The sequence below is a fragment of the Lactuca saligna genome, chromosome 6 (genome assembly GCF_052625555.1).
Source record: "Lactuca saligna cultivar CGN05327 chromosome 6, ASM5262555v1, whole genome shotgun sequence".
Taxonomy (NCBI): Eukaryota; Viridiplantae; Streptophyta; class Magnoliopsida; order Asterales; family Asteraceae; genus Lactuca; species Lactuca saligna.
In genome coordinates this window covers 24,225,478-24,250,053 of record NC_136422.1, presented here as the reverse complement: position 1 = coordinate 24,250,053, position 24,576 = coordinate 24,225,478, and the positions used below count along the sequence as shown (strand labels likewise).

Here is a 24,576-nt window from a genome sequence, read left to right as displayed (position 1 = left end):
TTCTTTCATACAAATGCCAAGGGTCACCCCTAGTCTTCCTATAATACGTAAACTAATAGGCTGATATTGGTGCCTTAGACCCAATAGTACAGTGAGGATACTCGCCTCGCACCGCTGAATCACACTGATAATCCCTAGCCGCAAGTCCGACAATTCCCGAAGCTATCAATATCAAATAACACCCAATTAACAATGGGAGTCAAATATATATCTTTCAATCCAAACTTAGGGTAAAAGGACTATTTTACCCCTTACCTAGTTTGACCCAAGATGAAGGACCAATCTTTCAACCCAAAAGGTCCAAAAAGTAATTAACCATCCAATGCCCACATATGGCCCAATTTTCCAAATTGGGCCCAAATCCCAACATGGGCCTTACCCCAAGGCCCTCTAATTTCTCCTACACCAAACACATGTATTCAGATAACCTAACAATGCCCCAAGCAACTAAGCCTAAAAGATAGCCCAAACCCAAAGTCCAAACATGTGAGGCCCAACAGATTGAGTACGCGGGGCGTACTAAGCACGAACGTGCATCGTACGCACTTGAAGGCTTGTACCCAAAGTGTACCTTCTTGTACGCCCAATGTACTCACCTCTTCAGCCCAAAATTTGATTTCAACACTTCATCACTTAAGACAAAGCTCAAAAACATAGATTTGACTACCTTGAGTTGGATTATCGTGTAAAGCTGCTAACTTTACGTTCATGCATGGCTAAATGAAGCTCTTAAGCTTAAAAAGGACTTAATAAGTGACTTAATGCATGCATGTGACCAAAAATCCCGTAAATCTTGCACCTTTATGCTTATGGAGTCTAATACAAACTCAGATCTAAAAGAATAAGCCCTTAAAACGTCTTAACTCTTCCCTCAACCCAAAAAGGGACCAAAAGCATAAAAAAAATAAGATATAAGGAGATCTAAAGGCACCTGAACCCAACCCTAGAAGAACTCTCCAACCCGAAGAATAATGAATCCTTAATCCCATACGGAAAACCACTTTTACTTTACCCAAAACCTGAAATATCAAATTCGTCTGACTCCCCGATAGGCCGCCCATACGAAACCACTACCAGACCAAATCCTCATTAAACCCTAAACCTAAACAGAATGCTTCCAACCCTTAGTTGACTTGATGCTTCTAACGGGAACAAAACCACTGACCATTTATTGTTGCAGAACACTTATACTTGACAGAAGGATCAGATAATCCTTCGAGTAGAAGATTCGTCCCTGCAACGGCTAGACTAAGACGAGAGCTGTGCATCGGGGTCAAAATAATTACTCTGAGATTATTCAATCCAAGTTGTAAGTGACTGAGCATATTCCCCGTATAAAAAGCGGCTCCACACACAAATCCCAAATCACTAATATCGCCCCGACTCATCTTGCTGCCCTAGTTGCTTTCCAAAAGCAGTCGAGATCTTCCTGGTCTCAACTTACCCATTGACTAACCGATGCACTGAATTTCTGCCCGGTTTCTGCGTTAAAAGGTACACACTATCTCCCCAAGCGACTCCAAATGAAAGCCTCAACTGGCAATAATTGTCCTAGCTATCATGCCACTTATCGCTCCAACCGATCATAACATCCCGACAACCCTGACAACACCAAATCCAATGTTAAAAGTGAATGCTATATGACCAACTGTAGTCTTATATCAAAACCAGCCTCCAAGAACCTACTAATTCCTGATTCCATGCATGATGTGGCCCTCAAACAGTCTTATCAACTGACCCATTCTGATCAAATCCATCTAAAGAAATCCATGACCAATCTTGAGTTTTCCATACCGGTGAATGCTACAGGTCACCTCGTAGTCTTACAACACTCCCACACTAACTACCAACCTAGTGAATGCTACGCGCAACCCTGCATTCTTACAATACTCCTATCTTGCCATGTCCATTGCTCATGGTCTTACTGTTCATATAAGAATCCATCCAAACTTATCCTGAGTCGGACACACTTCAAAAGAAGCACCCAATCTAGGGCTCGGGTGATGCCTAGAACCCTAACATGGGTCCATCAAAAGCCTACTATCCATCACCAAAAAGGCACGAACCAATTGCTGAAAGTTTCTTGAACTCCCAACTAACACAATCCTTAATCCATACGACCACCTGAGTCGTCTTTCCTTCTAACGGGAATATGAATCTCATCCTAGATTCACGCTGATTCTACCCCCAAAAATTTGGCGGGTTCTCCCCCACTTCGATTCAATAAAGTTCTCCCATCCCATAAAGTCAGATGGGTTCCCAATCCATCTTTCATCCTTATGGTCGAACTGTCGATGACCTACGTGTACCAAAAGTAGTGTTCTATCACTAGCCCATCCAATTGCACGAACAAGTCTCGAAATCCATAAAAACACTCCCCGAACTCTCTTTAAATCTTCCAACTCCAGATGCTTTTAATGATACAACACAAATCTTTAAGTCCTTTATGCTGGTGACAAAGACCGAAACCCTAAAAATAGATCACTACCAGTGGCACTCCTAGTGTCCAACCAAACTCAAATGCTAAAACCACGGAACCCCAACTATACTAGAGAACTAACCTACTGAACCTGACCACAGACCTTCCACACAATACCCCTGAACTCGATCCCAACAAAGAATGGAAACAACAACCAAACACATTAAAACTCAGTCAACAAGACACAACCCCTTCTAACCTACTAATGATTCATGGCATGCAAAATGGCATATAACAATTCTTGATGATACTACCCAAACAATTAACAGAGAATTAAACCAAAGATAAAGCGTACCCAAACCGATACAAAATTCCATGCAACATAAATATTAATCACAACCAAAGAGAAAGCAATAGATAACATACCCGCAATATCACCTGCTGGAATCTAGGCCACCCCTGTCTGACATTGCAATGCTCGGCTCCTCCTTGTTGGGGCTCCTTCCTTACCCTCACGACCATTAGTGGTCCTCAAAGTAACCGAAGCAGGTCCACTCACTTCTCCTCCCCTCATCATCATACAGTCGGCCATCTTGTGGCCCATTTGGTTGTAGTGAAAACGTAACTGGCTTGCCACCTGAGGACAATCCCTACTGACATGACCAACCTTTCCACACTTGCAGCAGCCCATACCCTTAGAATAACAAACTCCATCGTGCATTTTCCTGCATGTGCTGCACTGACCCCGGCCCCACTGGTCCCTCAATCGGTGATATGAAGTCTTGGGTCTCTTCCTGAGACCCTCCACTACCCGCACATGATCTGGCCCCCTCTTCCCCAGGTGCTCCAAATCGATCTCCTACTCTCGGGCATTAGAAATCATATCATTCAGGGTCTTGCACATCGATATACTCACAAACTCCCTGATTTCATCCCTCAGCATACCATGATACCTTACCTTCTTCATTTCCTTATCTACTGCATATTGTGAAACCATTAAAGACCTCTCCCAAAACTTGGAAGTGATCTCAGCCATAGTCTCAGTCTGGCGGAGATCCTTGAACTCTCGCACCAACTACTGCACATCAATCACCGATGCGAATTCATCTTTGAACCTGGTCAAGAAATCATCCCAAATTCATCGCATCAACAACATATACACCCACCTCACGTCCTACCTCCTCCCACCATTCCCATGCCATGTCCTTCAAAAGACAGGAAGCAAATCTGACCTTCGACTCCTCGTGATAGAAACTCGCCCTAAACGCATTAGCCATATCTGCTAACCATCTCCAACTGGCAATGGGGTCCTTCTCTCCAAAGAACGCGGGAGCTCCACAAGCATGAAACTCATAGAAAGAAAGAGTGCGAGCTCCAATGATAGCCATAACCTCAGCACGGAATGCGCCCAAGCACTTATCGAAAATCTCTAGAATCCCCTCCTTGACCGAGCGAAAGATGATAGGAGTATTTTTTGAATTAGCACAAGTAATCTCCGATGAGATGAAATCCTAAATCTACTCACTAATCGGCACAACACCTATACCTGAGATGCAACCAGAACCAGAACCTCCTTTTTGAGTGCTCAACACCAAGCTGAAATACAACATGCAATACCCAAGATTCCTCATCCCATAAGCTTCCTAGATTTTCCTACACTCTCCCCGATTCAAGCATGGATCATGTGCTTTTAGTAGTATGGGCCCAATACTACCTTCCATACATATCCATACTTTCCTCAAGAATCATCCCAACTTCACCTTGCCATCAGTTGCTGAAAGATTCTCAATGATGTCCATAAAGTGCCTCATGAATATAGTCACATGCAATAGAGATTAGATAATCCTTCGAGTAAAAGACTCGACCCCCTAGAACGGTTGGACTCAGACAAGAGTTGCGTAATAGGGTCAAATATATCACTCTTAGATTATTTAACCTGGGCAATTTGTGACGTAGCATATTCACTTAGTAGTTTATCCACCTCACTAAGAGTCTCACAAATCACAAAGCAAGCAACATTCAGGCAACGGAAAATCTAACCAGCATATCCCTACTCAAGCCACTCTATCCACTGATCTGACAATCATACTAGCATGAAATTCTAAAAGCTCATACAATCAACCATATAAAGGCATCTCTCCTATCATAAATCCTGAGCAGATCATTCTCCCTAATCTAGCATGCAATTCTCATAATCATATCATAATAAACATGTATTGGTATTCTAGAAACCGCTTACTTGAGCTCAGCCTATTACACGCATCACACCCCTTTCTTTGATTAAAAACCCTTTCAATAAAACATATAATTCACCAAACCCTCAGTTTGAGTTCAGGCATACCTGAGAGTATTCCCGAATCACTCAAACCAAGGCTCTGATACCAACTTGAAACATCTCAAAATATTAAGGTAAAAAAATTCATTTTAAAACAACCAAAACACCCATTTATCATTTACTCAAATCCTTAAAGATATTTTCTAATAAATATTTATTAGAGTACAATCCCAAAATCTCGAGATTGCGGAAAAATATAGGTGTATACACTACGATCAAGCCAAGCTCTTACCGTTTGAACCGGAAGTACCTGAAACCATAAACAACAACTATAAGCACAAAGCTTAGTAAGTTTCCCAAATATCACATAACATACGAGTCATACATATCAAACATGCAATAAGAGGTGCTATGTGCCAAACATAGTCTTGCCATTATGCCACGAGCCGTATCATGATCTTTCCTTTTTTAGGTTGAGGACCAAAACCATGGGTCTTATAGACTAGTGCCATGAGCCCCCTCCTGGTCTTCCATGCAAGAATCACAAAGACAAATAGCATACAATCTACAACTACTTATCTACTTAACTCCCAGAGTCCAAACTCTAGTCTTGCATAAAAATTTTCTAGGAGCCACCTCTTGGTCTTTCATACAAATTCCAAGGGCCACCCCATGGTCTTCCTATAAAACATAAACCAATAGGCCGGTATTGATGCCTTCGACCCAATTTGTTAGGAGCCACCCCCTGGTATTTCATACAAATCTATGGCTGCTGGTCCGACAATTTCCTGAGCTATCAATATCATATAACACCCAAATAACAATTGGAGTCAAATCTATATCCTTCAATCCATACTTAGGGTAAAAAGACCATTTTACCCCTTACCTAGTTTGGCCCAAGACTAAGGCCCAATCTTTCAATCCAAAAGGTCCAAAAACCAAATAACCATCAAAGGCCCACATATGGCCCAATTTTCCAAATTGGGCCTAAATCCCTACATGGGCCTTACCCTAAGGCCCTCTAATTTCTCCTAGTCCAAACACCTGCATTCAGATGGCCCAACAAATCCCCAAGTAACTAAGCCCAAAAGATAGCCCAAAACCAAAGTCCAGACATATGAGGCCCAACAGACTGAATACACGGGGTGTACTCAGCACGTACGTGCAACATACTCGCTTGAAGGCTTGTACGCTAAGCGTACCTACTTGTATACCTAGCGTACTCACCCTTTCAGCCTAAAACTTGATTTCAACACTTAATCCCTTAAGAATTCCTTAAACTAGATTATCACGTAAAGTTGCTAACTTTACATTCATGCATCGCTAAATGAAGCTCTTAAACTTAAAAAGGACTTAATAAGTTACTTAATGCATGCATGTTGTAAAAAACTCCCATAAATTTTGCACCTTTATGATTAAGGAGTCCAATACAAACACATATCTAAAAGAACAAACCGTTAAAATGTCTCAACTCTTCCCTCAACCCAAAACTGGACCAAAAGGATAACAAAATAAGCTATAAGGAGATCTAAACATCTACAACCCAAGGTTTAAACTTGATACCTCAGAAATCTTGCACAAAAGATGATGATTCTGGCTCCAAAACCTTCTCACCAAGCAAGGCAACTTCACGCTTTTCTACTTCCTTCACAAAGACAAAAACGGGCACCAACGTCTTCTTAATAGCTCACGAACACCACAAAGAGGCTTAAGGGTTGATTTAGGAGTTTAGGAGGTTTGGGGGCTGGTAAAGAGGTCATCCATAAAGACTTAAGATGCTTAAATAGGGTACACACACACTCAAAATTAGGGTTTCTTGCACCCCTCGTACACTGGGCGTACGAGGCCGAGGATTCAGGATCCTTCCTCCTTGGTACACTATGTGTACAACAGTGTAAGCCCAACATGCTAGACTTAGCACTGGTACACCCCATGTACCCCTATGTATGCCCCTCATACTAAAGTTTCCCCTAAAACCCTAAAATACTCCGAAGGCCATAACTTCTTCGTCATAAATCCGATTTCGACGATCCTTATATCCATGAAAAGGTAACGAGAAGCTCTATACTTTTATCAACTCATACTTTCCATAAATTTTCCCAAACAAAATCCAATTCCATAAAATCATGTGTTGCCATTTAACCAAAATACCCATTGGCTTCAAAACCCAATCCAAATACCCGAATCATCTAAATTACACCACCCATATCCAAATGGGTAACAATTCAGGACAGGGCGTTACAAGAGAAATTACAAAAAATAGTTGAAAGAATTGGAGCTATGAAAGTATTAAATCAAAAGATCAACAATTTTTGAAGAATCAAAAAGTGAAGATACCAAAAATCAAAAAAGAAGGTGTTGAATTCAAAGAAATTAAAAAGAAAATATCTAAAAAGAGATGAATTCCAAAGAGCTCCATTGTGGTATCAAAGTTTTACTTCTTTCTAAAAATTTATGCATATTTGGTAGTTTAACCAAAAATACCTTGAGGTTAAGAAAGATTTATGGATTCGAAGGGTTACAAAAATGAATGTCATATAAGCTAAAGGGTGAAGGTTCATAAGGATTATGAATATTTAGGAAAGGAAAGTTTTTAGGAATCATAGACACAAATACATGCATTGCGGTCTTGGGATAATGGTTGGGTTTTAAATGGATTTTTTTTAGGAAATATTGGTAAGATTAAAATTAGTTTGCTTGGGGCAAGCAAAGAATAATTGTGGGGTATTTTGATATGTGTGTGTCTATACATATATTCTACTTCATATCTTGGTATTTTTAGCCATTTTTATACCCATTATAGAATAAAAGGTACTTAATCTATTGTATGTTGTGTTGTAATGGTAAAAGACATGTTCGGAGCAAAAAGGAAGTTGGAAGCAAGGAACTCGGATCAAGTAAAAATGAAGAAAATACTGATTCCCACGACGTGGTGACATTACCATGACATGGTGTTTTGAAGTTTCCCATCGAATCTTGAAGAATTACAGATTACGTGATAAACTAGAAGACCACGACATCGTAAATTACCCCGACGTGGTGGACCGACTTCGAGAAAATAATAAATAGAAGATATAATCCTCCAAAAACCCAACTTTTGTTGGAGCTATTGTCGTCTTTTGAAGGCCAAGAACACACTTTGAATCTTGCAGTTGTAGAAGATCGATTGTAGCTTGGATTTGATATATTGGTGGCAAAAACAACTTCCTATTACGTTTTTCTCCTTGTGTTTAACCATGAATATTAATTTGAATTTTGTTTTTGTGTTTACCTGCTGAAATCATGGGCTAAAAACCTATGCCTTTCGTTTAGATTAGATTGATTGACTTTTTATGGTTTGGATTATGAATAGTTGGTTATTTGTTACTTTAGCTTATTAAAGAACCTATTTATGCTTATGAGAAATACTTTTCTATTTATTGTTGAGTTTAATTAAGTTTGCATGACCATCACTCTTGATTGAACTTGAATCTTATGATCTTTGTGAATGAAAAATTGTAGGAATAGTGTTTTGACCAAAATCTAGGGTTAAATAGAAAAGTAGGTAAATAATTATAGGAGCTAATATATGACGACCAATCATATATTGAATTGATTTAATAAACCAAATTAATCAATCTATTATAAGTCTAATTTGACTCGAACTAAACGCTAATAAATTTGTTAGTTTATCCGCATGATCACCGTATGAATGAACTTATTTGCTAAAGGATTAGGTTAGTAAACATTAATTTGCTCATCTTAGGAATCGATAACCAATGAAGCATTAATCCATTGCACTTCCATAAATCAACCATAATAGCAAGTATATCAAAGCTAAATGATAGCCTCTGATACCAACTTGTAACGTCCCAAAATTTGAGACCAAATTTTTCATTTTAATTATGGTAAAACCATCATTAAAAACGTGTTTATAAAACCATGAAAGAAAATCAATGTATGTCAATGATCATCCAAGTACATCAAATCAACAAAACATGGAACAACATGGTGTGTGCAATGCGATAATCCTGAGCCCTTCCCCTTCGATCTGGAAGTACCTAAGACATAAACTAAAAACCATAAGAATGTAGATTAGTGATTTCCCCAAAATACCTCATACCATACATATGAAAATACAATGGGCAATGCCTAACAACCATTGGGCCTCGCTCGGCATTGAGCCCCACTCAGAACAGATCTCTCAATACATGACATAGTCCCTGTCACTCCCCCAAACCAGAATGGCGGAAACATTCGGGGGTGGGTGACTTCACGTAGTACCACAACAGTTGAATATTGTAAAGAAAGTAAGACAACCATCATATATATAACAAAAACTTACATTGTTGCATAATACATGTTTCAAAAGAATATTACAAATATGATGATTTAAAATGTTTTAATAATAGACGCCTTAGCGTTCCTTCTCCAAATGTTGGTGGTTACCTGTATTACTGATTCCCTGATAAATACAAGTAGTTTCGAAAAAATGTCAACAATAAAGTTGGTGAGTTCATAAGTGTTTTTGTACTAAAAAATGTATGTCTTTTACAAGTAAATAGGTGAATGTGGTTTCCAGAAAATCCAATCTTTTCTACATATAGTTTGAAAAAGTCCCAAAAGTTGGAGGGCGTTAGTATCTTTCGTGCTCAAATGATGAAGGTGAATTTATACTCAAAATAATGTAAATACTGAATGCATTCATGAGTCTCGTAAATCAAACTTATTTTTATACTTCCGTGTCAGTTTTATAACCATGTTATTGACATAGACTGCTTGTAACAACGTTCTTCAGGCGTTGTAGTGTTATGACATTTGTCACCCAGACCTGCCGGTCTAACTGTAACTAACAGTTTAGGTGCGGGATTGTCAATCCCGTATAGATCTATACACAAGTATCACGCTCTCCCTCCAAGAGATTATGGTTTATAATGCAGGACTTGAAATGCATACTTGAGAGTACGTTGAAGTTGAATATCTCACAACACTTAGTATAAATAGATTTACGAAAAAGAAAGTCTATATTTCATTGTGGATGAAAGTTTTTCATTTTTCACAATGTTTACGTAAGAATGTAATGAATAACCCGCAAACTATACCCATTATAGTTTCTCCGAAAGTATGTTCCATTTGGTGATAATAACTCGATGAATTACTAACTTTTCATTCTAAGTAAAATGTTGATATCGAAACATTTTAATAATATAGATGTTGTATTTAAATCTATATAAAGCGATATGTTTTCTCGTATTGCACTTGTATTCCCCCCCCCCCCCCCCCAAACATGAAAAAGACGTGAAAAGTAGGGGTATGAACTCACTTGTTTGGTTTGAAGAGAGTGAGACTAGAATCGAGCAAAACCTCAACTGCGGAAAGCTGCATCTTTGGATTCTTCGGGGATCTCGGTAGCGTAAAACCTTTGTCGGGGATCAGGTATGGAATCGAGGGTGTCGGGATAGCCTCTGGAGCTTAAGAGAGTGTAAGAGTGACAGGAGAATTGAGAAATGTGTGCCAAAACTTAGGGCTTATGCACTCTATTTATAGTGCTGAAACACCCCGTACGCTGGGCGTACTCTAGGGGTATGTTGGGCGTACTCCATAGTCGTCATCGCTTACGACTCGAGCCTAGCTAGCCTGTTAGCCGATGGGACGCGACACTGCGTCTGAGTACGCTAGGCGTACACTAAATTACGTTGGGCGTAATTTGTATTTCCAACTTTTAAATTTCGTAACTTTCGTGTACGAGCTACGTTTTTTGCGTTCTTTATATCCACGCGTAGGTGAGACTCTTCTCTACAACTTTCATTTAGACTCCGCCGGCTAGTTTTGACTTTATTTTTAATAATATATTTTTAGTAGGCCAGGACTGCTAAAGTTCGTTAAAAATCCATAACTTCTTTATCTGACGTCCGTTTTTGTCTGTCTTTTTACCATTGTACTCCTATTGTGGAGACCTTCAACTCTCATTTAGGTTGCGTTGGCTAAAAATCGTTCGATCTTTAATTCGAGTTTTTAGCTGTCTACCGCTGTTACGAAACTTAGAAAAATTCGTAACTTCTTCATACGAAGTCCAATTTGGGCATTTTTTTTATGCAAGTTCACGGTTTAACGTAATCTACGACTTTCATTTAGATACCTATGGCTAATACGTACTTTATTGAAATTTCACTTTTTACATTTAGCAATGTTTTACCGGGTGTGTCGTGTATTTTCGAGTGGTCATAACTTTTTTGTTATAATTCGGATTTGAATGTTCTTTATATTTTTGGAAACCTTGGCACGATAACTAACATTTGATGTATCCTAATTTAGATTTTAGAACACTTTATTTTTTAAGCTAATTTCGTTGATTCCAAATAGTTCGTTGTATTTGACTTTTGAATGTTACATTGATTTGAAAAATATAGGGTTGTCACAATCCCCACCTCATCACATTCATGAAGCCATGCCCAACATTCATACAGACACATAAAACACATGCTAGAATCACTAAGACAAATAACATACAATATATACTCATCAGGCCCCGCCTGGAATCGGACCCCGCCCAATATACATATCACATACTATACATGCAAGAGTCACACAGACATTAGCATCCTAATCATAATAATTCATGGGTGGAAATAGGTGTCATCGACCCACTAAACATTGTGAGGAGACTTACCTCAAACTGCTGAATATCAGATAAATGCTCAGACTATTGATCCTGAAAATCCCCGCGATAATCAATCAAATAAAACCCCAATTAATAATTGGTTCATAAACCATAACTATGGATCTCATTCATTTGTCTAACTCCCAGGGTAAAAGACCATTTTACCATTTCCTCACTTGGCCCAATTACCGAGGCCCAATCTAATGGCTCCAAAAGCCCAATATGGCTCAAATTCCTAAATGAGGCTCAAAGCCCATTATGGTTCTAAATCCAAGAAGGCCCAAAGCCTAATAATATCCCAAATATTGAAAGAATATTGGCCCAACAAGGCCCAAACCCCTAGTAGTCCAAATATAGCCCAAATTGCAAAAGTCAAGGTTGTTGAGTACGCCCGGTGTACTCAGACTTATACCCAGCGTACTCCCTACGTTGCCAGTATGTGCAGCGTACGAGCTGGGTACACCCTGCATACTCCGTAGCCAAACCTACTCTCCATTAAGTTCTTAATCATTTAAGCCACTAAGCTAAATTCTTAGATCTGATCATAAATGGTGTCTTAACACGTAAAGTTGGCAACTTTACACTCTTTCATGACTTAATGGGGCCAAAAACTCAAAAAGAACCATAATAATAACCCTAACTCATGCATGGACCAAGATAACTCATCAAGATTGCATTTTTATGAACAAGGGAACTCAAAAATGCCAAGATATACCATCCTAGCTTCTGGAGTAGCTCATACTCTCAATCATGGCTTAAAGGACCATAAAGAGCATAAAAACAAGCCATAACTAGATCTAACTAAATGATTCATCAAGTTAAGAACTTTACACCCAAATAGCTTGCAAAGTTGATGAAGATTATGGATCTTCAAGATCCAAGTCCACCAAAGCTTCACCTCCTTCGAAGGATCCAAAAATACCACAAGATCACAATAATGGCTCACAAACACTCAAATAAAGGCTAGGGTTTCGTTCTTAGGGTTTGTAGAGGTGGAGGCTGGTCATAAGAAACTCCCAATGCAACTTAAGGTGTTTAAATAAGGCACAAACCCTAAACAATAGGGTTTGTCCCAACTAAACGTACACATTTGCATACTCCCACGTACGCTCCGCGTATGTGGGCACCTTCATGACCAATTTATGAGCTAGTACGTCCAACGTACTCGGCTAAGGACCAATTTGCAAAGATTTTTTTAAATGAAGGGCTTAAAGGGAAAAACCTAAAATGCAGTGTTACATCAGTTGATACAAATCAGTTGACATATACATAAGCAAATAGAGATCTATGTACACACATATAGATTAGGTCTCACCTACACATAGATCATATTAGGTCTAACTCAGTGATGCCTAATTGAAATAAATATTAAATCCATGGTCAAATCATGCATCCCATAAGCGACATCATATGTTCGTATATAAATTTGTATATGGCCATCTTTTGATACCTAACTAAGATATATCCCAAAAATCCAATTAACCAAGTTTCAAAAGAGAACTAAAAAAATTTAAAATAAGATTTGTAAATTCTAAGATAAGAAGATAAATTACCTTTGAAACGAACTTGAACTTATAAGTATCATTCCTTATTGTTATTGCTTGCCTTCGATCAAATAATGCACCCAACAAAATAAAAATTAATTCTTAATGGAAGACCTACAATTAAACAGATAATTAGTCTAGAAAATGAAGAGATGTCACATTGTAGACAACGATTAAACAAATTTTTGCTTTAACTGAAGAAAGTTAATAAAATCCAGATTTCGTTTTGCTAGCTTCTCCTGATCATCAGATCATCATCCTGATCAACTCGATTCTTATCCCTGTACCCGGCCTCTTACTTCGTTTCGTTCTTCTTCTATACCATCTATTTTTTTTTTGGGGGCTGCATAATGACATTCATTCGTTGTAATTAATATTAAGCGTACGTTCATAAAACATTAATAATAAATATATAGCAATATTAGTTTTAAAATAAAAAATATATATTGTAAAAGTAGATTTTGTTATAATAAAATGTATATTTACATGATAGATCTATAAGTGTAACCTATGATTCTAAAAGCCAAATTTAATATAATTTATCCAATTATATGATGGACAATCTCTAAAAGTAGATGCAACATGAAACATGTCAAATTCATTTGTTAAGTAGAAGAAGGTAAAAGACAAGATTTGATCCAAATATATGACCATTGAAACCCTCAGAAAAGTTAGGATAAATATATGCATGCCTACAGGTGAAAGTACGAGAAGGTATCTGAATGAAAAACAACCATCTTTATGAATACAAATATGAGCTTTTAATAATTTTGAGGTATCCGAATGAAAAATCATCCATCTTTGATTGAAGCTACAATGATCAAATGCATGATGAAAGATGGCTTCGTTCTTTAATTTTAAAGAGCATGCATAAAGTTGTGTAATTTCAACAAAATGATACTTGAATGCATAAAAACGATGAACACATGACCATTCATTTTGATTTTCATTTAAAATATAAGAATAAGTAAACGTGTATTAATTTATTGCAACTAAATCCAAAGAAGACGGATTTTAATTATAAACCAACTAAAAAACAAAATGGACAATTTCATGTATTTTCCTCTTAAACTTCAAAGTATCATATTTGTCCAACTTAATTTTATAATATTATATTTATCCTTCATAAACCTTCAAAATAGCATATTTGTTAAAATCCTTTTTATAATGTTTTCAATATTTTATAATCATTTTTTATACCTTAAAATTATTATATCAATTAAGAAATTTAATACTATTATCCTTACGTCTATGATAATGGAATGTGAACTTCTAAATTGTTGGAGTGTCAGCCTCTTGGCAGACAAAAAGATTCATCTTCAACCATTTCTATGGAATGTATATTTTGAATGTTTAGTTTTTGTTGTTGTTGATTATTATTATGTTGTAGATGGAAGATATTTTAGATATTATCATTGATATTTTGATGTTTAAAAAGTACATATACGATATTTTGATATTTAAGAAGGGTATATATATTATATTTTGATGTTTAAAAATGACATAGATGATATTTTGAAATTTTATAAAGGGTAAATATGATATTTAGAAATTTTATGAAGGTAAATATCATATTTAGAAATTAAGTTGGCTAAATATGATATTTTGATGTTTAAGAATTGCATTTATGAAATTCTCTCAAAACAAGAAGCCATCCCATGAGATCATTCATCAAAATTAAGGTCTTAATTTCACCTATGAGATGGGTCATGAGATTGTAAACATGAGAATGGGTATCGAACCACATTTAGAATTCAGGGGTTGTTTGGTAAGTATTAGACCTAAAATGAAATGAATTCGGAATGATGAGGGCTAAAGGGGTAATATCTAGAGCTGAATTGTAAAGATTTCAGAAGACAAGGGATGAATGGTAATATATATGAACTTAAGTTGAAAGTAATTTGTAAAGGAGGGGCTATTTGGTTACATTCAGACTCAATTTGAAAGAAAATGGAGAAGGAGGGACCAAATGTGGCATTATGGAATAAAGTTTATAGGGTCGGGGTATATAGTCCATCATCCTCATCCAACCCTAACCCTAATTAGGATGCACCAGCTGCCACCCTCACTACCCTCATCCTCCAGCAGCCACTGCTTGTTCACCTTCGTTCGTCGTCGCCGCTGTTGGATCCGGAAACCCGTCGAAGACCGAATGGAAGCTATGAACACCAATGTATGTGTCGTGAATGACTGGAGTCACTTTCGCCACTGCACCGCTTCTGCGAAGTCAATGTCGTCGCCAGACGCCACGACTGTCGTTTCCAGCCGATGTCTTGGTCGTCATGGTGAGCCATCAACCAGTCAGCAACATCGATTGTTTCCGCTACCGTCAATGAAGGTAGAGCGGCTACTTTTCTGCACTCCGGTCGCCATCCACCACATCCATTACACTATTACATTATTGTCGCCGCTACACCCCAACGATTAAATACGAAGCCGCCACTAACGCCGGCGGTCAGCTTTACTTTGGTTCGTGGTAGTCTCCGCTCGTTCCCCCTCCCCCGTTCTACTGTTGCTACTTTTCAGTCACGACTACCGCCTCCATATGACATGTTCCTGTTGTTTCGGTCAACATCTACCACCCCGAGGGTGGTTGAAGCGGGCATTCCAGCTTCTGCATCACATGTATGCGTATATTCTGATGTTGTTGATTCATTGTGTGGGTGTATTTCAGCTAGGAAATTGAGAAAAGCTACCATCACCACCGTGAGGTGGTGGCTACCACCTCCAACCACCGCCCACCGCCATAAGGGTGGCTATGTGTGTATGTTATTAGTGTGTGTGTGTGTGCATTCATTTGGATATTGTTTTGTAATATTGTATTTTGACCGGAATAATTAAGGAAATCTGTCACCACCACCATGAGGTGGTGGTCGCCGCCGTGAGCTGCGATTGACCACCACTACCCAAGTTGGTAGTGGGTGGTGCCCAACTTAATTAATAATTAATTAACCTTAAAACATAACAAATAGACTAATTGGAACGTGATTGGGTTGGAAACCCTAATTAAGGTTTAGAAAACACAAATTTTAGATTTATTGGTTTAGACTTATTGGGACCCGCATTTTGGGCATTAGAATTGAATTATGAATTACATCCAATCACACCGTATGATTTATCTAGTAGAGTGATGGACTTAATGGATTAAGTCCTTAATGGGTTAAGTAAGAAACACTTAACCCTAATCGTCATTTTATGTGGAAACCCTAATTTTGCTTGGGCCTTAAGTTGGTCATTTCTATTGGGCTTTGGTGATTGGGTTATTGATGGGCCATCCAAGAATAAGAATATTGACTAGAATACTTGGATGGGCTTTAGGGTAAGGCCCATGTGAGGGGTTTGGGCCCAATTTGGAAAATTAGGTCATACATGGGCCATATGTTAGGCCTTGATTGATTATTTAGCTTTTGGGATCTCAAAGTGTGAAATTGCGCCTTAGTCTTGAACCAAGCTAGGATAGGGGTAAAATGGTCCGTTTTCTCCAAGTGTGGATATATTGATTTTGCATTGAAACCCAAATGGTTAATTTGGTTTTTTGTTTATGTTGACAGTTCGGGGATCTATCGACCAGCAGTCAGAGATTTATTCATGGGACTTCAGCAGTGCGAGGTGAGTCTCCTCATTGTTTGTATGGGTTGAAGTTACCAATGTTAGCCCATTTGGTTTATGTATGGTAGGAAGACCCGGGGGTTAGCCTTAGGCATTATGTATGAAAGACTATGAGGCGGCCCCTGGCATAGTATATGCTATTATGTATGGTAGAAAGACCCAGGGGTTAGCTCTAGGCATTATGTATGAAAGACCAGAAGGTGGCTCCTGGCATACTGCATACGATTATGTATGGTAGGAAGACCCATGGGTTAGCCCTAGGAATTATGTACGAAAGACCAGGAGGTGGCTCCCAGCACACAGTATGCTAAGTAGCCAAGTAGAGTAGTTTGTATGCTAGTTATCTCTGTGATTGCTTGCATGGAAGACCCGAAGGTGGCTCCTGGCACTTGTCTGTAAGACCTAGGGGGTGTCATCCGGCTTGGCAAGAAAAACCATGTAGCGGCCTATGGAATAATGGCAAGACTATGTGCGACACATAGCATCTTATATGATTATGATTGATATATATGGCTCACGGTTATGTACGGAATGTATGGATCAGTCGATATGTATGGTATGTGATACTTAGGGAACTCACTAAGCTTCGTACTTACAGTTTTCAATTTTGGTTTCAGGTACTTCTTCTTCAAAGGGAAAGGAGTCGGCATGACTGCAGCGCATCACACTATGTTTTCCGCACATGAGATCTTTGGAATTACACTATGATATTGTTTTATGATTAAATGTTTTGATTATTGACACTTTGGTTTTGTCATGGGATGTTATTATGAATGTTTTTATACTGTTGGTTTTATAATAACTTAATTATAAATAAAAAATTTGGTCTTAAATTTTGGGATGTTACAACTTATCAATTTCCTTTTCAAACAATTACATTATAAAATATTAAGGGATTGAAAACTTTCAAGCGACAAACTTCATAAATCCAGAAATTATGAAGACAATTGATTGTTTCAGGATTATTACAAGCATAGGTCCACATCATGGCATCAGCTCGCTTCGATTCTTCCTCTAGTTTCGTTCCCCCTTCCAAATTGCATTAATAAACCAAATTGGAACAAAAATACAAACACATAGTCTAATCAATCAAGTAATTCGATGATGGATAAAACGCAAACGAGACCTAGAGGTGATGCCGATGATGGTGACATAAACGTTCTTTTCAATTCCCCAAAATGGGTGTAATTTGTTGTTGTAATTTGTGAAGAAAAGTACCTATTGATTCGGTAAGAAATCGATGGAGCGGAAAACCCCAAATGTTGTTGTTGTTGAAAACTAGGGAAATATTGATTTGTGCATCAAATTGGATCTATTCATAAAGGCATGAAGGTAAATATTGCTCCCCTTGTGATATATTTTAATCCGTTCAAAGCAGGGCCACCATCGAACTCTCTCCTATCGGATATGGGAAACAGCATGTGCAATGTTCTTCAATGAATGGAATTCGAGGTGCATAGGTCGCGGAGCAGGTGGTGACTAACACTAAGAAAACTTGATTCACTTCATCGTCGATGACATCATTGATTCTTACAAACACATTCGCCCAAAAAAATAAAAGAGGTTAGGGGTTTTTTGTTTATCGACACTTTTGTTGAAGGACACAAAGATGGAGTAGAAAAGTCACTAAGATGTGAATGTGGAGTGACAGAGAAAAATATGAAGAAAATGTGTTCTTCTCCATATGGTAATTGATGGATGCAAGAAGCGGTGAAGAGGTGGAGGAACTAATGAATACCACAATAATGAATCCATCACGGTGGTAAATAGTTATTGGCTAAAAGAGGCAGTGTTGCAGGGGAGAAATCTATCAGTATCACAAAGTATTGTGGCCTAAGTCTTAATCACCAAATGTTTATAATTATGAGGGGCCAAAACTCACTACAAGAATAATCACCATTAGTAGTGACGCCTTTAGCGGTGACAACCTCCTTTAGTGGCAACATACGGCGTTCGCATTATATGTCGCCGCTAAAGGGGGTTTGTCGCAGCTAAAGGTGTCGCCGCAAATGCTGAGAAACCCCGATCTGTGTCAAACCCCAGTAATAAACCCAGTTGTTTGATTTGTTCCTAATCCAACAACTCAAAGTAGACGTCGTACATAGCAATAGCAATGACGCCTTTTGCGGCGATGGTTGTCGCCACTGATACTCGATAAAAAGACCGCGATAAATTCCCTTTAGAACTTGTCACTGCTAATTCGCTTCTGTCACCGCTGATACTCGTCCCTGCTAAAGGCTTTACGAGATATACAAGCACGTAGTTGATTTCATTTCCTCTTCTGCCTTTGTTTTTCTCTGACGATCCTACCGGCGAATACCAACACAGTCATCAATTTCGTCGACTTTTACTTCAATTCTGTCAATTTCGTCGACAATCATATCACCGGTGACGATGAATCATAATACCGGCGACGAAGAAGTAGAACCGGTGACCACATATGGATTTCTGCCTCCTTCTCCATCAATTTTATTTTCATTTTCTTCTCCCATTGATTTAAGAATCAGATTATTGCAGCCATTGTAGATTATTGCAACCTGTAGCAGGTTTTTCTTGTTTTCTGTCGGAATTTAGCTAGAAAAAACTTATTGGCCGGAAAGGTGCCGCAGTACCATGAAGAATTGTGGCCAAACTCTTAACCACTAAAAATTAACTAGTGACCCCTCAAAATTAATATTATATATAATTTATAAGGGGCCAAAATTGTCAATATCATAAAGAGTTGTGGCCCAAACTCTTAACCACCAAAAGTTAACTATTACTAAAACCCCTCAAAATTAAATTAATAGCAGTATATATTATGAAATCAAAGCTATAAGTACATAAAAGGAATATTCCATAAGTTATATATTAAACAACAGACAAAACGACATTGTTTAATATATATTAATTTAGTTACATATGTATGTTTTGAATCAATCTCTTAAAACAAATATAATAATTGACACGACAATAAAGACAATAGTTTATTTTCCAAGTTTGTTCAATTTAATAGACATAAAAAGCCAATTTCGAGACAGATATATAACAGTCGTATAATAACTTTTGTATGCCATTTTTTTTTTACTAGTGAAAAAACAAAATCTAAAATGCAAGCTTGTCTTGTAGTAAAAAAAGATCCACCAATGAAGATACCTATGACCAGATTTCCAAGATACCTATATGTTCATATTTCCAATGTTATTTTCAAACCCTATATAAACCCTAACTTCTCCCTCTCTTTTTGTACCACCAATTGCTATAATTTTCACTCTTGTTCCAATGGCCTCAATGATTTCATCAATGTCTACCGTAAAAACCTATGGCTTTCCCCCAGGCGTGGGTGTCTCCGGAATTGCTAGGATTTCACTCATCTTTGGGATTCCTAGAGTTTCTACCAAGAAAACTAAAACTGCGACTATGAATGTAGCCACCGATTTGTCAGGGTTTCAATCTCCACTTGAGAAAGAAATGGTCGAGGACCGGAAACTAGTGGCATGGACTAGTGTCCCGCAAGAGAGGTGGGAAGGTGAGCTGGTTGTTGAAGGAGAAATACCTAAGTGGCTGGTATGAAACCAAATATGATCACTTATATATTATTGTTGTATTGTTTTTCTAGGAAATTACATATAAATGTTAGATCATAGATCAAATATATTAAAGTTTGTTTAGACTTCATGACATACTCAACAAAAATTAGATAGTTTATACTTCATGATTATATTGTTATAATATATATAGATAAATGTAAATTAAAGCAACAAAGAATAATTGTCTATCTTTTTATCTATATATAACATTAATACACAATATAATATTGAGTTTAGCTCACCTTTAACCCAAAATAGGTAAACCTTTTTTTTAATATATATAATGCAATATATAAAATATTGGTCTTTTGGGTTGTTTTAAAAACGACAATACTTTAATCCAAAGTTATTTAAAGTTTATTAACAAAATACTTGTGATCTAGTTGAATTTGATAATAAAATTTCTTGATTTAGCTAAAAGATAAATAAACATTTTAAGTATTTGATTATTTAAAAAAAAAAAAAAAAAAAAAAAAAAAATCTTAGTCATTTATGTATATACTCTTTGGAATAAGAGATTCACCCAAGATTAAAAGTACCCTATAACATTTTTGTATTTATTAGTGAAATAAAACGATTATTCATCTATTATTCTTGTTCTTTTGTGTATAGAGTGGAACGTATTTAAGAAACGGACCAGGGCTATGGCACGTCGGCGACTACAATTTCCGCCACCTCTTTGACGGCTACGCCACCCTAGTCGGCCTCCACTTCAACAATGGCCACCTCACAATGGGCCATCGGCAAATCGAATCTGAAGCCTATAAAGCAGCAAAAAATAGCAACAAACTGTGTTACCGAGAGTTTTCTGAAGTCCCTAAGCACGACAATTTCCTAGCATACATCGGCGACCTAGCCAACCTATTTTCCGGTGCATCTTTGACGGATAATGCTAACACCGGCGTGGTTAAATTAGCCGACGGCAGGGTGGTTTGTTTAACGGAAACCATTAAAGGGTCGATCGTGGTCGATCCAAATACGTTGGATACGTTAGAGAAGTTTGAATACACCGATTCTTGGGGTGGATTGATTCACTCGGCTCACCCCATAGTGACTGACTCAGAATTCATAACGTTGTTGCCGGATCTGATAAACCCTGGTTATATGGTGGCAAGAATGGATCCGGGTACAAATGAAAGAAAGGTGATTGGTAGGGTTGATTGTCGCGGTGGGCCATCTCCGGGATGGGTACACTCTTTTCCGGTGACCGAACATTATGTGATTGTGCCGGAGATGCCATTGAGATATTGTGCCAAGAATTTATTGAAGGCTGAACCTACACCATTGTATAAGTTCAGATGGTATCCTGAATCTAAAGCATTTATGCATGTTATGTGCAAAGCTAGCGGAAAAATTGTAATCTCTCTCTCTCTCTCTCTCTCTCTCTCTCTCTCTCTCTCTCTCTCTCTCTCTCTCTCTCTCTCTCTCTCTCTCTCTCTCTCTCTCTCTCCAAAATTTATAAATGTTTTTAATAGTTTTACATGTTCATATTTGTAAATAGTCTAATCGCTTTTAACAAAACGTCTAAATCTTTTCCATAAGAAGATATATCTTAACAGATGCAGAGTCATACATGACATATTGACACCAAGCATTTTGAATTTAAATATTGAATAGTGTAGTGGCTAGGAGATAAGATCTAGCTAGCAAATGGAGTCGATTTTTATTTAGTTAATGAAAGAATCAATATAAATCTTTTTTTTAAATATATAAATTAAATATCTTTTACTCTCCTTCATATGATTTCTTGTTCCACACTTAACAAATACGTGTCGGCATTTTTAAAGGTGGCAAGCGTGGAGGTTCCTTTGTTTGTGACATTTCATTTCATCAATGCATACGAAGAGAAAGATGAAGATGGAAGGATTACCGGAGTCATCGCCGATTGCTGTGAGCATCATGCCGACACCACAATTCTTGACAATCTCCGCCTTCAGAACCTCCGTTCATGGTCCGGGGAAGACGTCCTACCAGATGCTAGGTACACAACATTATGGTTTAATTTCTTAATCCAGCTTTAATTAATCAATTATTGTCTAACCAATCAATGGCAAATTCGTCGCTTTTTTATTATATATTTATAATTTTATATTCAAACGCATGTTGTAGGGTTGGGCGATTTAGGATACCAATGGATGGAAGTGAAAAAGGAGAGTTATTTGCAGCGCTAAATGCAGATGAACATGGAAGAGGAATGGATATGTGCAGTATTAATCCTTCCTTTCTAGGGAAGCCCTATCGATATGTGTATGCTTGTGGTGCTCAACGTCCTTGTAACTTCCCCAATACCCTCACGAAGGTACCATGCTCTAGCTTTCAAATTTATGAACTACAAGTTATTTTGAATATATATATTTTTTTTGAGATATGCAATTTATTCTCAAAATTAAGAATGAGTTACGACAATCACCCTACCCTATTATGTTATGAAACTAGCGTAAATATTATGTTGGTTCCGGGTCTATATACTTTCAAATATATATGATCAAAGGCAGTATTGGTAGAGTATTGGTAAGTGTGAGAGTTCTAAATCCAACATATTAGGCTCATTGTGGGTATTAATGGGGTCTTATGTCCTCCAACTAGCTAACGGTTGTGTACCTTATTTATAGCTCATTGTGCTACTTTGGCTGGACTTGTAGATCAACTTAGGTTTGCAGAAAAATAACCTTAGGATAGCATGAGTTCGAATGTAGATTAGGCTTCTTGTAGTTCATATGTTTAATCGCCTAGTGAACTAGTGTTCTGACATGATTTTGTTGATATAGCGTGTCATGGCTCCTACATGGAAGTACCCTAAAAGAATTTCCAAAAAAACAACCTCAAACTCCCTTCTTTGGCACCCTCTTTGCTGAAATAACAAAAAAACTCCAAATATGTCCAAATATCATAATGGTCTTTATTTATGTATTTATTTATTATTATTAACTATTTATATATGATGGACCATGTTTATTATGGATCTTCCACTAGCTCCATGGCATGTAAGATGTAACACTTATGCATAAATGATTTAAATTTTCTAAAATAAATTAATGTTACGTAAATAATATATTGATTTACAGATCGACTTGGTGGATGGAAAGGCAAAAAATTGGTATGACGAGGGTGCAGTTCCCTCCGAGCCATATTTTGTGGCTCGCCCTGGTGCAGTCGAGGAAGATGATGGTAAGTTTGTAGTGATTGATTTAGCATTGTATTCCCTACAATACACACCATAATGTTTCAATTGTCTTCTAAGAGACATCATAAACAACAATTTTATTTGCAAACAGCGTTCATTAGGTGTCACGCTCCTATTATTGATGGTTTATATTAATGAACAGGAGTTGTAATATCAATGATAAGCGATAAAAATGGGGAAGGATATGCATTAATACTAGATGGATCAACCTTTGAAGAAATAGCAAGAGCAAAGTTTCCTTATGGGCTCCCATATGGACTTCATGGATGTTGGGTTCCCAAGAATTCAGATTGAAATATTGTATTCAAACTCTAAGTAGGTACATTAGTCTATTTTCATGAATATGTGTGAGTATGAGATCGTTATTTAGTTAAAACATATGATTTTAGGTATAGATCTTCTAATAGTATCGTTAAAAAAATATCTTGGGGTTGTGATGCTAATTGATCTTCATGGGCTCTTGGAATGAATCACCTTTGCCAGATTAAGATAGTACCAAAAGAAAAAACAAGAAGGGTTAGGAGTATTATTGGGGTGTCCAACACAATACTCTTTTATGCTTAAGTTGGGGCTTCAAGACTTTGTGTATATGGAGAGAGAGAGAGAGAGAGAGAGAGAAAAAAAAGAGTGTGTGTGTGTGTGTGTATGTGTGTGTGTGAGTGAGTGAATGTATGTGTATGTGTGTATATAAGTATGTGGTGTTGAGATCCCTTGCCCTATTTGTTGCTTCTTATGGGATTTTATCATGAAGTTGTATTTACAAAAAGTAATATATTTTTCCTTGGCTAGATATGGCGGATTTCATGGACAATATCCATATCTTCCTGTGGATCGATTCAAAGTAATCTGCATAGCATTCGACTATCCATATTTGGATAGTGGGTACTCACTAAGCCCTCGACTTAACATGAATCATTTTAAGTCAATGATACTCTCGTTTGGGCTTTCCATTATGATTATATAGTAAGTGTGTAGGTCAATACGCTATTCAAAAGCATGTGGTATTGTTAGGATTATAACTATATATAGTTTTGTAGTATTGAATTTTAAGTGACATCCCATGATTTAACCCGCCCATTACCTTCTGTGTGTAAGGCAGTTACTTGGCGAAAACTTCATCTTCATTACGTTTGTTTCTTCTTCCTTTTGAACGAATGTCTTTTTTCTTATTTTTGTCTTCTACAATGATTACCTAAAGCCTTGGCGAGGCTGCTTTCACGATTACACCTTGTAAAAGTTTATCGAATCGTCTAGTAGTGTAATCTTACCATTGAAGATGATGCATGAGTCCTAATGAGTGTGATGTCATTGTAAATCTACTCCATGGAAAGATATG

The 24,576-nt window shown here is 37.5% G+C and overlaps 1 protein-coding gene across 1 annotated transcript; it reads left to right on the top strand.

Moving 5' to 3' along the window:
• Nucleotides 1-19,700: 19,700 nt before the first annotated feature.
• CCD8 (carotenoid cleavage dioxygenase 8) lies at nucleotides 19,701-24,085 on the top strand. The gene is made up of 6 exons (XM_078960517.1): nucleotides 19,701-20,033; nucleotides 20,669-21,412; nucleotides 21,844-22,037; nucleotides 22,166-22,355; nucleotides 23,122-23,224; nucleotides 23,383-24,085. Exons 1-6 carry the CDS (start codon nucleotides 19,749-19,751, stop codon nucleotides 23,532-23,534), a joined length of 1,668 nt encoding a protein of 555 aa, XP_078816643.1. The 5' UTR covers nucleotides 19,701-19,748; the 3' UTR covers nucleotides 23,535-24,085.
• The last annotated feature ends 491 nt before the right edge of the window (nucleotides 24,086-24,576 follow it).

Excerpts from the sequence above, each read along its gene's own strand:
- CCD8 (XM_078960517.1), top strand. The coding sequence starts at position 19,749 with ATGGCCTCAATGATTTCATCAATGTCTACCGTAAAAACCTATGGCTTT. Across the intron at positions 20,034-20,668 it reads GAGAAATACCTAAGTGGCTG|AGTGGAACGTATTTAAGAAA; the intron begins GTATGAAACCAA and ends TTTTGTGTATAG. Across the intron at positions 22,038-22,165 it reads GACGTCCTACCAGATGCTAG|GGTTGGGCGATTTAGGATAC; the intron begins GTACACAACATT and ends CGCATGTTGTAG.